General features: G+C 44.7%; 1 protein-coding gene across 1 annotated transcript; it reads right to left on the bottom strand.

Moving 5' to 3' along the window:
• Positions 1 to 5,597: 5,597 nt before the first annotated feature.
• On the bottom strand, positions 5,598 to 12,146 carry SENP8 (SUMO peptidase family member, NEDD8 specific). Its single transcript, XM_040413682.1, has 2 exons — positions 12,051 to 12,146; positions 5,598 to 6,548 (listed from the first exon to the last, which is right to left on the bottom strand). The coding sequence occupies exon 2, from the start codon at positions 6,545 to 6,547 to the stop codon at positions 5,903 to 5,905; it is 645 nt and encodes a 214-aa protein (XP_040269616.1). The 5' UTR covers position 6,548; positions 12,051 to 12,146; the 3' UTR covers positions 5,598 to 5,902.
• Positions 12,147 to 12,885: the final 739 nt, after the last annotated feature.

Raw genomic sequence — 12,885 nt, 5'->3', positions numbered from 1 at the left:
GCTTAAGGCCGATATTTGTACTTTAAGGGTACTTGGCCTCAGGCCTATTTCTAGCCCATTTTGCAGAAAGTCTAGTATTTTATTAAATCGGCGGAGAAGAAGTGTTCGGATGCTCCTCCCCCAGCTAACTGCAAAATCTTTTCCAGACTTAAGGGCAAGGATTAATTTGTCTGAAAGGCTGTGTCTCCTTAGTGATTCACTCTCAGGATCCAGACCGCCAAATTGTAGATCTGGGGGTTTGGGTGGTTTATCAGGCCCTAATAGAGCATGTTTTCCCTGTAGGTTATCTGCCATGGTTCTTCTAATGCCTGCTGTCTTTTGGCCAGTGCGGAGCTACCAAGATCATCGTTGTTGTTTCTTCCTGTAATTTCTGCAGTAAGCGAGGAATCAGCGGAAAGGGTGGAAAAGCATAGACTAGGTCCCACTCCCATCTTATTGATAAGGCATCTATTGCCCATGGTCTGTCCCTTGGATTTATTGAACAGAAGCGTTGGATCTGGGCATTTTCCCTGAAGGCAAACAGGTCTATCTTTGGTAGACCCCACCTGGCAGTGATCTCGTGAAAAATGTCGTTGTTTAATGTCCATTCTCCTGGATCTATTTTTTTTCGACTTAGGAAGTCCGCCTCTAGGTTCTCCGACCCTTTTAGATGGACTGCTGTTAAGGAGAGAATATTTGTTTCCGCCCAGGAAAATATTATTTTTGCTACTCCCCCAGTGAATCGGACCTTGTGCCCCTCTGGTGTTTCAGGTACGCCACTGTAGTGATGTTGTCCGAGAGGACCTTCAGATGCCTGTTCTTTAATAGGTCTACTGCTTCTGTGAGTGTCATAAGGACTGCATTTAGTTCTCTGAAGTTTGAGGCTCTTCCTTTTAGGCTGTTTGGCCAGTCTCCCTGGAAAAAATAGTGGCCTATATCTTTGCACCCCAGCCTGAAGAGCTGGCATCTGTTATGACCTGAGCCTCTGGGATCTTGAGCCATTTTATGCCTTGGAGCTGCTTTTTCTCTTTCTTCCACCAGTTCAGATCTATTTTGACTGTTGATGGTACCTGTAACATCCTATCTAAGGACGTCTGCTTCCTGTCCTATTCTTTCAAGATCCATGACTGCATGATTCTTGTATGGGCCTGACTCCATGGAACAGAGTTTATGCATACAGTTAAATTTCCTAAAAGGCTCATTGCCCTCCGAATGGAACACCTGTGAGATTTTTGAAAGCGACTTATTTTGTTTTTGAGAGATCTTACTTTGTATTGGGTTAGATAGGTTGTTTGGGATACAGAACTCTACGCCCAGGAACCTTATTTTTGTAGATTGGGGGAGTATTGATTTTTTCAGATTTATCACCCATCCTAAATCGGAAAGGGTACTTATAACTTCTTCTGTATTCAGGAGAGAGATGAGAAGGAGACAGCGGCACTCACCAATTCCAAGATAAAACGTCCAGTTTATTAGGCTTCTATAAAATAGGGTACAGGCAGGTCTGCGCACATAGGTCAAATGGAGTGCCGCTGTCTCCTTCTCATCTCTCTCCTGAATACACTATTGTGTCTGTCTATCTCAGCAGAGCACCACCGTATCCATTTGCTGAATCGCATTACCTGTGTCTCCCTTGCAATCCTGCATACTGGTCAGGTGTAGCAGTGCCGGCAGCGCTTTCTCCTCTTGATTATTTTGAATATAACTTCTTCTGTAGTCTTGAAGGTTTCTTCTTTTGAATTGCCAATTATTAGGAAATCGTTTAGGTAGGGGATGATATTGGTTCCCTTCCTGCGCAGAAAAGCGATCATTTCCACCACCACTTTGGTAAATGTTCTGGGAGCTGATGAGATACCAAAGGGGAGGACTACACACTGAAAGTGATAGAGGAGTCCCCCAGGATCTCTTATTACAAATCTTAGGTATTTCTGGGAGGCCTGATGAATCGGTATGTGATAGTAGGCGTCTTTTAGATCTACTGACGTCATAAAGGCACCCTTTGGAATTAACGGAATCGTAGATGCGATTGACTCCATCCTGAATCTTTTGTATATTATGGATCTGTTTAAGGGCTTTAGGTTTATTATTGTGTCGAATGTGTCGTCTGTTTTTTTTTTACTAGAAAGAGACCTGAATAGAATCCCTTTCCCTTTTCGGAGTCTGGCACTTCTATGACTACTCCTGATCTGAGTAGGTCCTGAGTACCTTGCCAAATTTTTTCTCCCACACTTCTGTTTTGGATGGTAATGGAGAATCTTTCTATTCTGTATCCCTGAGCTATGATATTTAGTGCCCATGGGTTTGACGTAACCTGATTCCACTGGGTTAGAGAACTCTTCAACCTGACTCCCACTTTGGCGTCATTGTTTATTGTTCTGTTTGTTTTGGGGATTAAGAAAGAATCCTCTACCTTTTCCTCCCTTTTGGTAACTCCAGCGACCCGTTTTACCTTTACCCCTGTACGGCCTGGATTGTAAAGGGAATTGATGAAAGGGCCTTTTCTTTATTTCTTTTTCCTCCGGAAACCCCTTCTTTTTATCAGGTGCTTTTTCCAGTATTTTATCTAACACTGGCCCAAAAACAAATTCCCCTGAGAAGGGAATAGAGCATAGTTTAGACTTGGACGTTTTATCTCCTGACCATGCCTTCATCCATAAAGCTCTTCTAGCTGCATTGGAAAAAGGGCCGCATCTCTTGCGGCAAAGCGTACCGATTCAGCTGAGGCATCTGATAAAAAAGCCGTTGCTGATTTTAACAATGGTAAGGAATTTATGATATCTTCTCTGGGGGTTTTGTTTTTTAGGTGATCTTCTAATTCTGATAACCAGAAGTACATGGCCCTTGTCACGGATGTAGCAGCAATGTTGGTCTTTACCCCAAACATAGATGCCTCCCAAGCCTTCCTTAGTAACAAATCTGCTTTGCGCTCCATTGGATCACTAAGTTGTGATACATCTTCGAATGGGAAGGCCGTCTTTTTGACTACCTTTAGGTATTTCATCAAAGATCTTACATTCAGCTTGATTGAATTGTAGTCTGTTCCTGAATTCTTTGGACACCCCTAGTCTTTTTTCAGGATCAATCTACTCATCCAATATCATTTCTTTGATATTTTCATTGATGGGAAATACTTTTGTTCTTTTTGTACGTAAACCCCCAAACATCTCGTCCTGTACCGTACAAGGTTTGGGAATATCCTCTATGCCCATGGTAGACCTAACTGCTTTCAGTAAATCTTCCATTTCATCTGAGGAAAAAAAGTATTTTTTATCATCCTCTATGATTTCACCCTCTGAGAAGAGTTCTTTCTCAAGTACCCGTCTAGAGGCAGAGGTATCCTCATCAATGTCCTCGGCCTCAGAGGAGGATTGAATGGATAAGGCTACTTTCACACTAGCGTTCGGAGCGGATCCATCTGATGTTTCATCAGACGGATCCGCTCCTATAATGCAGACGTTCGCATCCGTTCAGAACGGATCCGTCTGCATTATAACTTAGAAAATTTTCTAAGTCTGAAAGTAGCCTGAGCGGATCCGTTCAGACTTTACATTGAAAGTCAATGGGGGACGGATCCGCTTGAAGATTGAGCCATATGGTGTCATCTTCAAGCGGATCCGTCCCCATTGACTTACATTGTAAGTCTGGACGGATCCGCTCGCCTCCGCACGGCCAGGCGGACACCCGAACGCTGCAAGCAGCGTTCAGGTGTCCGCTCGCTGAGCGGAGCGGAGGCTGAGCGCTGGCAGGCGGATGCATTCTCAGTGGATCCGCCTCCATTGAGAATGCATCAGGGCTGGACGGCTGCGTTCAGGACCGCTCGTGAGCCCCTTCAAACGGAGCTCACGAGCGGACACCTGAACGCAGGTGTGAAAGTAGCCTAAGCTCGGTTTTTTGGCAGGCGGGATAGGCGTACTAGAAGTAGTCAGAGATACTAGGGATGATTTAATCTCATCCTGGATAAACGATTTAAAGGGCTTCTGTCAGCCCACTAAACCGTTTTTTTTTTTGTTTACTAATAATTCCTACACTGCGAGCTCTGCATACATAAGTTAAATAATCATTTTTGTTCAGTAGAATTTGATAAAAAGCGATTTTTTAAATATGCAAATTACCTTGCTACCAGCAAGTAGGGCGGCTACTTGCTGGTAGCAGCCGCATCCTCCGACCCTAATGACGCCCCCTTCGCATTGTGATTGACAGGGCCAGGGAACGGAATCGTTCTCTGCTGGCCCTGCCTGTTAGCATTCAAAATCTGGCGCCTGCGCCGCGGCCGTACCTATCTTCAATCTGCGCAGGCGCACTGAGAGACGGCCACTCGCTCGGCTGCTCCATCCTCAATGCGCCTGCGCCGATGACGTCACATCTACACCCGGCGCAGGCGCATTGAGGAGAGAGCGGCCGCCTCTCAGTGCGCCTGCGCAGATTGAAGATACGTACGGCCGCAGCGCAGGCGCCAGATTTTGAATGCTAACAGGCAGGGCCAGCAGAGAACGATTCCGTTCCCTGGCCCTGTCAATCACAATGCGGAGGGGGCGTCATTAGGGTCGGAGGATGCGGCTGCTACCAGCAAGTAGACGCCCTACTTGCTGGTAGCAAGGTAATTTGCATATTTAAAAAAATCGCTTTTTATCAAATTCTACTGAACAAAAATGATTATTTAACTTATGTATGCAGAGCTCGCAGTATAGGGATTATTAGTAAACAAAAAAACGGTTTAGTGGACTGACAGAAGCCCTTTAATCTCAGACAGGATAGATGGTTGCTCCTCTTTTAAGACGTCAGAAATGCATTATTTGCACAACTTATTTTTATAGTTATCAGGAAGTCTCCTGGCACAGGTTGCGCACTTTAGGGATTTAGACTTAGATTTAGTATCTCGTGTACCCTGATGAGTGAAGGAGAACAACCAAATATCAGCATATTTATAACATAATATGTGTAGAAATAAGAATAACCATACTCCCCTTAGGGGAACTCACAGTAGGAGCAGCCGGAGAGGGGTCAGAACCCTCCTGATGGGATGCTGGAGTCTCAGGTGTGGACCTGCTGGCGGTGATGCATAGCTCCATGCTGCATGAGCGCCACTTTTTAAACACTTCCTGGTTTATGACGTCATCTGGGTGCGTCATCAGCTCTGCACCCAGGCCCTGCCTCCCCCCGCCTGCCGGCCGTAAGATCAGAGGGACGCCACGCTCACCAGCGCATCCCACATGGATCCAGCATCAGCGGTCTGCTTCCGACACAAAGTGGAAGGAAGACTGCGAAACAGAAAGGAGCACAGGTCCCAGCTTAAGCCGGGGCGAGTGTCCACGTTGCCCACTGCTGCCGCGGGAAGAAGGTAAATACTTGCAAAATTTCACCTCCCCACCGGGAGGACTCTCTCTGCGACCTAACCCCGTAGGGGCAGGAAAAACACTAAGGGGGAGGAGGGGTGGGAGCAGTTTAAACTCTCTCTGTGTATTCCTGCCCCTACAGGGGTCAAGGGTTATCTCTCATTGTGGCCGTCATGGTGGATGGAATGGAAAATACAATTTACTTACAATACTCTGGGATTTGTTGTGGAAAATCTGCAGCAAATTTGCTCAATGTGAACATACCCATACAATGTCTTCATTCAATTTATTTTTAAATCCCCCTTTTATTTCTGCTAAACAAAGGATCATATTAGAAACAATTGTCTTATACATGTAAATATTTTATAAAGGTGAGGTCAGAATTCACATCAATTCATTACAAATCGCAGGGAAGGCAAAACCACATCTAGTGAACTCTGCAGTGAGTGCATGTGTTCATGTAATCCAGATCTGCCTGCCAGTACCAAACTCAAATATAATATTGCGATCTGGAAATGTAAAGCAATGGTTCACAGCACTGGTATCTCTTCCGAACTTAGAAGCAGATGGACATATCTTCAATATAAACTTCAAAGTCCCGAAGTAGCTTTGGCATGGCTGCCCAGTCCCCTGATGATTTCTTTCCACTCAGTGCGCTTTTCTGTAACATACTGAGGTGTGATGTTTTGCAGATTCAACTTGTTGCACCCTCGAAAATATTGCTCACACAGAGCCTGTGCCACACATACCACATACATGCCACAATCATAGCTGTTATGTTGTGCTGGGGCCTCTTCTTCCCGGTAACATGGATTACCAACAAGTAGACTGCTTAGGTTTTTAGCCATGAGTCGGGCATGTGGGGCATTAGTCCCTGGTGCAGAGTCATAATGAAGAAATTCACGGACGCTACGGAGATAGGCAAGAAGACTCCAGTGTGTACCCCCTGCTTCAGTCCCAGCATTGTCATTTACAGGCAATAAAACCAGTTCTTTTTTGAGTAGTTCCAGCGGCTCTAGAAACTCTCGAGCATCAGTGCCACAACATTTTATAAACTGGCTCACCTCAGGACTAAGGAGGGCAACTTTTTCAGTTGTTGATGGGGGCAACTTGGATGCCAAGAATTCAAAAATAAAACCAATGATGTTGTCATTCAACCAGTGAGGGGCATCTAGAAGCGCAACATCTGAAGAGCGCAGAAGAGAATCTCCATAGCTTAGCACCACCTGGTCCATTCTGAAGAAACATCACAAGGGTAGATGCATGTTAATGAAGAGTTGGGACTGTGATCATGGAATATAAAGCACTTATGTCCACTAGTTTAGAATAGGATGACAAAGCAGGGAATGTACAACTGTAAATGTGTGAAGTAAATGCAAAATGTTTTTAGACATGTTTAGTTAAGGGACATTTCAGCCCAAGTTTAAAGCCCAACTATAAATAAAGGTTGTCCCTAAATAAAGTATATTAGAAAAAAATGTTCCACATCTCTGTCCCTACACATTAGAAAAATAAAATAAAATATGACAGTTATACATTAAACTGCAACGTCAGATTCCATCCTTAGTATCTGGTCATGCACACAACCATATTTCAGTCCCAAACCAAATTACTATTATCGTCTGCAATATACACTGCTCAAAAAAATAAAGGGAACACAAAAATAACACATCCTAGATCTGAGTTAATTAAATATTCTTCTGAAATACTTTGTTCTTTACATAGTTGAATGTGCTGACAACAAAATCACACAAAAATTTAAAAATGGAAATCAAATTTTTCAACCCATGGAGGTCTGGATTTGGAGTCACACTCAAAATTAAAGTGGAAAAACACACTACAGGCTGATCCAACTTTGATGTAATGTCGTTAAAACAAGTCAAAATGAGGCTCAGTAGTGTGTGTGGCCTCCACGTGCCTGTATGACCTCCCTACAACGCCTGTGCATGCTCCTGATGAGGTGGCGGACGGTCTCCTGAGGGATCTCCTCCCAGACCTGGACTAAAGCATCTGCCAACTCCTGGACAGTCTGTGGTGCAACGTGACGTTGGTGGATAGAGCGAGACATGATGTCCCAGATGTGCTCAATTGGATTCAGGTCTGGGGAACGGGCGGGCCAGTCCATAGCATCAATGCCTTCGTCTTGCAGGAACTGCTGACACACTCCAGCCACATGAGGTCTAGCATTGTCTTGCATTAGGAGGAACCCAGGGCCAATCGCACCAGCATATGGTCTCACAAGGGGTCTGAGGATCTCATCTCGGTACCTAATGGCAGTCAGGCTACCTCTGGTGAGCACATGTAGGGCTGTGCGGCCCTCCAAAGAAATGCCACCCCACACCATTACCTACCCAATGCCAAACCGGTCATGCTGGAGGATGTTGCAGGCAGCAGAACGTTCTCCACGGCGTCTCCAGACTCTGTCACGTCTGTCACATGTGCTCAGTGTGAACCTGCTTTCATCTGTGAAGAGCACAGGGCGCCAGTGGCGAATTTGTCAATCTTGGTGTTCTCTGGCAAATGCCAAACGTCCTGCACGGTGTTGGGCTGTAAGCACAACCCCCACCTGTGGACGTCGGGCCCTCATATCACCCTCATGGAGTCTGTTTCTGACCGTTTGAGCAGACACATGCACATTTGTGGCCTGCTGGAGGTCATTTTGCAGGGCTCTGGCAGTGCTCCTCCTGTTCCTCCTTGCACAAAGGCGGAGGTAGCGGTCCTGCTGCTGGGTTGTTGCCCTCCTACGGCCTCCTTCCACGTCTCCTGATGTACTGGCCTGTCTCCTGGTAGCGCCTCCATGCTCTGGACACTACGCTGACAGACACAGCAAACCTTCTTGCCACAGCTCGCATTGATGTGCCATCCTGGATAAACTGCACTACCTGAGCCACTTGTGTGGGTTGTAGACTCCGTCTCATGCTACCACTAGAGTGAAAGCACCGCCAGCATTCAAAAGTGACCAAAACATCAGCCAGGAAGCATAGGAACTGAGAAGTGGTCTGTGGTCACCACCTGCAGAACCACTCCTTTATTGGGGGTGTCTTGCTAATTGCCTATAATTTCCACCTGTTGTCTATCCCATTTGCACAACAGCATGTGAAATTGATTGTCACTCAGTGTTGCTTCCTAAGTGGACAGTTTGATTTCACAGAAGTGTGATTGACTTGGAGTTACATTGTGTTGTTTAAGTGTTCCCTTTATTTTTTTGAGCAGTGTATAATTTGCGGAACAGACATACAGATGCAGACTGTTTTTTTTGGGGGGGGGACCATAAAAATGAATGGGTCCGTGTGCAATTCACAAAAAATGCAGATCATACACAGATGCAAAATATGGTTGTGTGCATGAGTTCTAACCACTAACTCCAGGTCAAAAGGTGTCCATAGTCATTATTGGAGAGCGGCCATTAGCAATTATTTTATAACAATTTACAAACTGCTCTGACTTGAATGTCAGCTTGGTTTTCAGCCGCCAGACTTCTGCCCCATGGGACCAGATACTAAGGATGGAATCTGGCAGTTTAATATATAACATTTTCGCTAATGTGTAGGGAACATTTTTCTAATATACTGTATTCAGGGAAAACCTTTATTTATAGTAGAAAACTAGGGCTGAAATGTCCCTTAGCAGTGAGCTTTTTCAAAGCCGCTGCTAAGGGACATCCATCTTCCTAACAAGGCAGTGCTGCACTGACTAGAAAGATAGGGAAACGGGCTGGGCACTGGTGGGCGTCTGCCCTCACTGCTCCCTCATACTGTAGTAGGCAATACAGTTATTATAGATTAAATATATATTCATATATAACTAAATATCTGCATTTAGTTCTTGCTCACTTGCCAGCGTGGCCAGTGGGTACTCCCGGCATGTTGAGTAATGAACCAGCCACCAGGAGCAATGCCTGAGCTTGGCGAGGCAGGGGGAAGCTGTTATACAGTATATATATACTAGCCATGTTGATCAGTGAGCAAGAGACTAAGAGGGTAATTTATAAAACTGGCGGAAAGTAGAACTGGCATAGTTGCCCATAGCAACCAATCAGATTCTACCTTTCATTTTCCAAAGGAGATCTGAAAAATGAGGTGGAATCTGACTGGTTGCTGTGGGCAACTAAGCCAGTTCTACTTTACACCATTTTGATAAATGGCCCCTTTATATATTAATTTATATTTATTCTAGATAAAATTGTATTGGCCCCACTACAACAATAGCAAAATATAATATAACTGCTAATTCTTTGAGCGAAGCTCAGCAGTGAATACAAAAGGAAGAAAAATAATCAGTCTTTCCTTTATACATTTACTTCTTTTTGGATCAATTTCTAGCCTAGGCTCATAAGAAAACTGCATGTATGAATCCAGCCTAAAACAAGGGATCTAGAAATAACTACAACCCCTTAAAAGGGGTCTTCCAAAATATTTTATACTTCACAAAAAAATAATGAACAGTCTTACTTATTTTACCAGCCTGCACTGATTCAGCGCCGTCGCTCCGTCCTCTTACCCAGGCTGCAGCCAGCGATGATAGTGATTGTAAACCAAAACTAGAAGTGGAGCCTCCACAGACATATGGTATAATGAAAGGATCTGCTCCTGTTCTGTGTCTGACCTGCACCTAGTTTTGGCTCACAATAACTGATGGAAATCACTGACCAAATACTGACTGTGTGAAAGCGGCCTAACAATGTACCCAATGATTGGCCTCAGTGGTGAATAGGGCTTGATTGCTGAGGCCAATGATTGGCAGCAGACCTGAAGAAAAAGGATGGAGCGGCAGCGCTGGATCAGATGGCAAGTGTAAAATGGTTTACTACTTTAACAGGCCTCTGGCAGTTTAACGGAATAAAAAAATATTTAGGCAAAATTTTATTCTTTTCATAGTAAACAATTAAAGTGTTCCTCCAATTGACATTGGCCATAGGGAGACACCACAATGGATGGTACAACTGCCATGGCACTGTATAGTATGCCCAGGGAGAATTATGCATGTTCCTATTCTAATTCTATTCAAGTTAAAGGGACTGGCTGATATAGCACACACAACCAGTGCATGCCTCCCAACCGTCCCAGATCCGGCAGCAGGACAGTCCCGGATTTCAGTGGCTGCCCCACGATCCGGAAACGGCTCAGGTATGTATGAGAGTCTGGGATATGCTGGGAGATGTAGTTCTCTTATACTCTCTCCCAGCTTGGAGGGATAGAGTGATGTTATTTACCTAGGACTGTAGGTTTGAAGGGAGGAAAGTGATGTTTTCATATTGGACTGTTTGTAGGAGGAGGCTGGAGGGAGGGAATTATGCTATTTACATGGGACTGTATATTGGAGGGGGCTGGTGGAGGGAGTGATCTTATTCACGCAAGTGATTTCTTTTTTAACTGCCTGTGAAGGGGGCACCTCTGGGCATAGCTATTGTGAAGGGGCACATATCAATGCATAACTAGTGTGAGGAGGCACATAGGGGCATAACCAGTGTTAAGGGGCACATCGGGGCATAACTAGTGCATCTCTGTACAGTATTATTCCGGAGTTATGAACGAAGCGACTTTGGATGTAGCATCCGAAGCTTGCTTCGCTCATAACTAATCTGGGCATAACTAGTGTGAAGGGGCACAACATGGGCACTACTACCGTGTGGTGGCATAAAGGGGGAATAATTACTATGTGGTGGTATTAAGGGGACTGGGTGTTTATAGTTACGCTTTGGGCGGAGTTAGAAGAATGGCCTCTTTCTGCTTTTTGAAAGTTGGGAGGTATGCAAGTGGACGGATGTGGGGTTGTTTTTGGAAGAAAGCAGACATCTTTTTCTAGTCCTAGACAACCCCTTTAATATCAAAGTCACGTCAGGAGAACGCAGCTGGAGTTACACTTTAACACACATGGCACAACTAAAATATACCTCTTTATGCCTCACTAATGTACCAAAAGGGGAGCACCAGGCCACTGATAAACGTGGGCTAATATGTTTCTTTGCTTTTAACCCCTTCGCTACCAGTGTCATACATGTGCGGCACTGGTGGGGTCTTTAAACATGGCACCCACTCACGCATGCAGTTTGTGGCACCCACTAACGCATGCAGCATGCACCATGGCTGACAGGTCTCTGTTGTTTCAAGCGGCTAATGTCCGCGTTAGGCATTACAGCCTTTAGATGCTATATTCAAGTGTGATCAGGGCATCTAAAGGGTGAAAAACCCAGAAGCATGCACAATCCGGGTTAAGACCGGCATTTCCTTGCAGTGATCAGGGATGCCGATCATTATTTCTAATAGGCTGGGTCTCTCTGAAGAGAACCAGCGTATTAGAGCTGCAGTACCTATGTTGACCAGCAGATGGCAGGCCAACATAGGAGATCAGCAATTAGAGAATTACTCCATATGGGAGTACAGTAATATTCTCTAAAGAACAAAGCCGTGGACATTGTAGCCTCCTAGAAGGGCTACACTTTTTTTTTAAAGATAAAAAAAAAAAAAAAAAAATTGGTTTCCTACGGGTTAAATAGTTCACAGCTAAATCCTTACAACCAAGAAACTGCAACTAATGTGTCCTTTTATTGCATTAGAAATTAACTTCAGTGTATTATTGTACTCAGCTGAACATGAGGTGTGAATACTACCATTACCCCACCATCCTCAATGCAGACAACTAGTAATGTAAACCGCCATATACACAGCTCTCCCTTACTGGCTAACCAGTCCATACAGGATCAGTGCAGCACCATCCAGTCACAGGCCCCATACTCACAGTATTGTACGGGAAATGTCAGAAGCATACTACACTGCAGACTGCTTCCGGCAGTGACAGAGTTAATGGCTGAAGGAAGCGACCTACGCATTTCCGTGCCGACTGACGGCGCCTTGTGATGACGTCATGAGCTGGCAAACCCCCTTCTGCCACTAGGAAACGTGCATTCCTCGTTGCCATTTTTTCGAAGCCCAAAATGCATTGTTATGCCGAATAAAGTTTCTTTTGTTATAGTCAGCAGTTAGGGATTGGCAGGGATGATAAATAACAGGGGGTTTTATGTATTTTGTTTCACATTATTACTATTATCTATAAGATATGAAAATGTTAAATAACTGCATGTACAGAATACGAGTGGTTGTGTCGTTTCAGTCAGCCTCCACATATATTTCTCCATACAGATGGAAAACAGGAATATTCTGCCATGCATTAGTGATTCTTGGCAAGATATTTCTGAGGCTTTTGTGTTAGACATGTAAACTGGGAGATTTATCAAAACTAGCAACCAATCAAATTGAGCCTTTGGTTTCTCAAAGGAGCTCTGAAAAATGGAATCTGATTGGTTGCTATGGGCAACCACACCAGTTTTCCTTTGCACCAGTTTTTATAAATCTCCCTGGTTGTGGCATTGTCTTGATGCAGCTGTACGCCCTTTACTGCCAGCCTCATGCCCTCACTAAGGCTAGGTCTACACGATAAGTCGCGCTACAAATAGGGCACAACTACACTGCAACATTTGTCGCGCGACATTTTGTTGCGTCAATGTCGCGTGACAATTTTTATAATGGCAGTCTATGGTGTCGCACTGTAACATGGTGCGACTGCGACGCGACAG

The sequence above is a fragment of the Bufo bufo genome, chromosome 1 (assembly GCF_905171765.1).
Source record: "Bufo bufo chromosome 1, aBufBuf1.1, whole genome shotgun sequence".
Lineage (NCBI taxonomy): Eukaryota > Metazoa > Chordata > Amphibia > Anura > Bufonidae > Bufo > Bufo bufo.
This window is presented reverse-complemented; position numbering and strand designations above follow the sequence as displayed.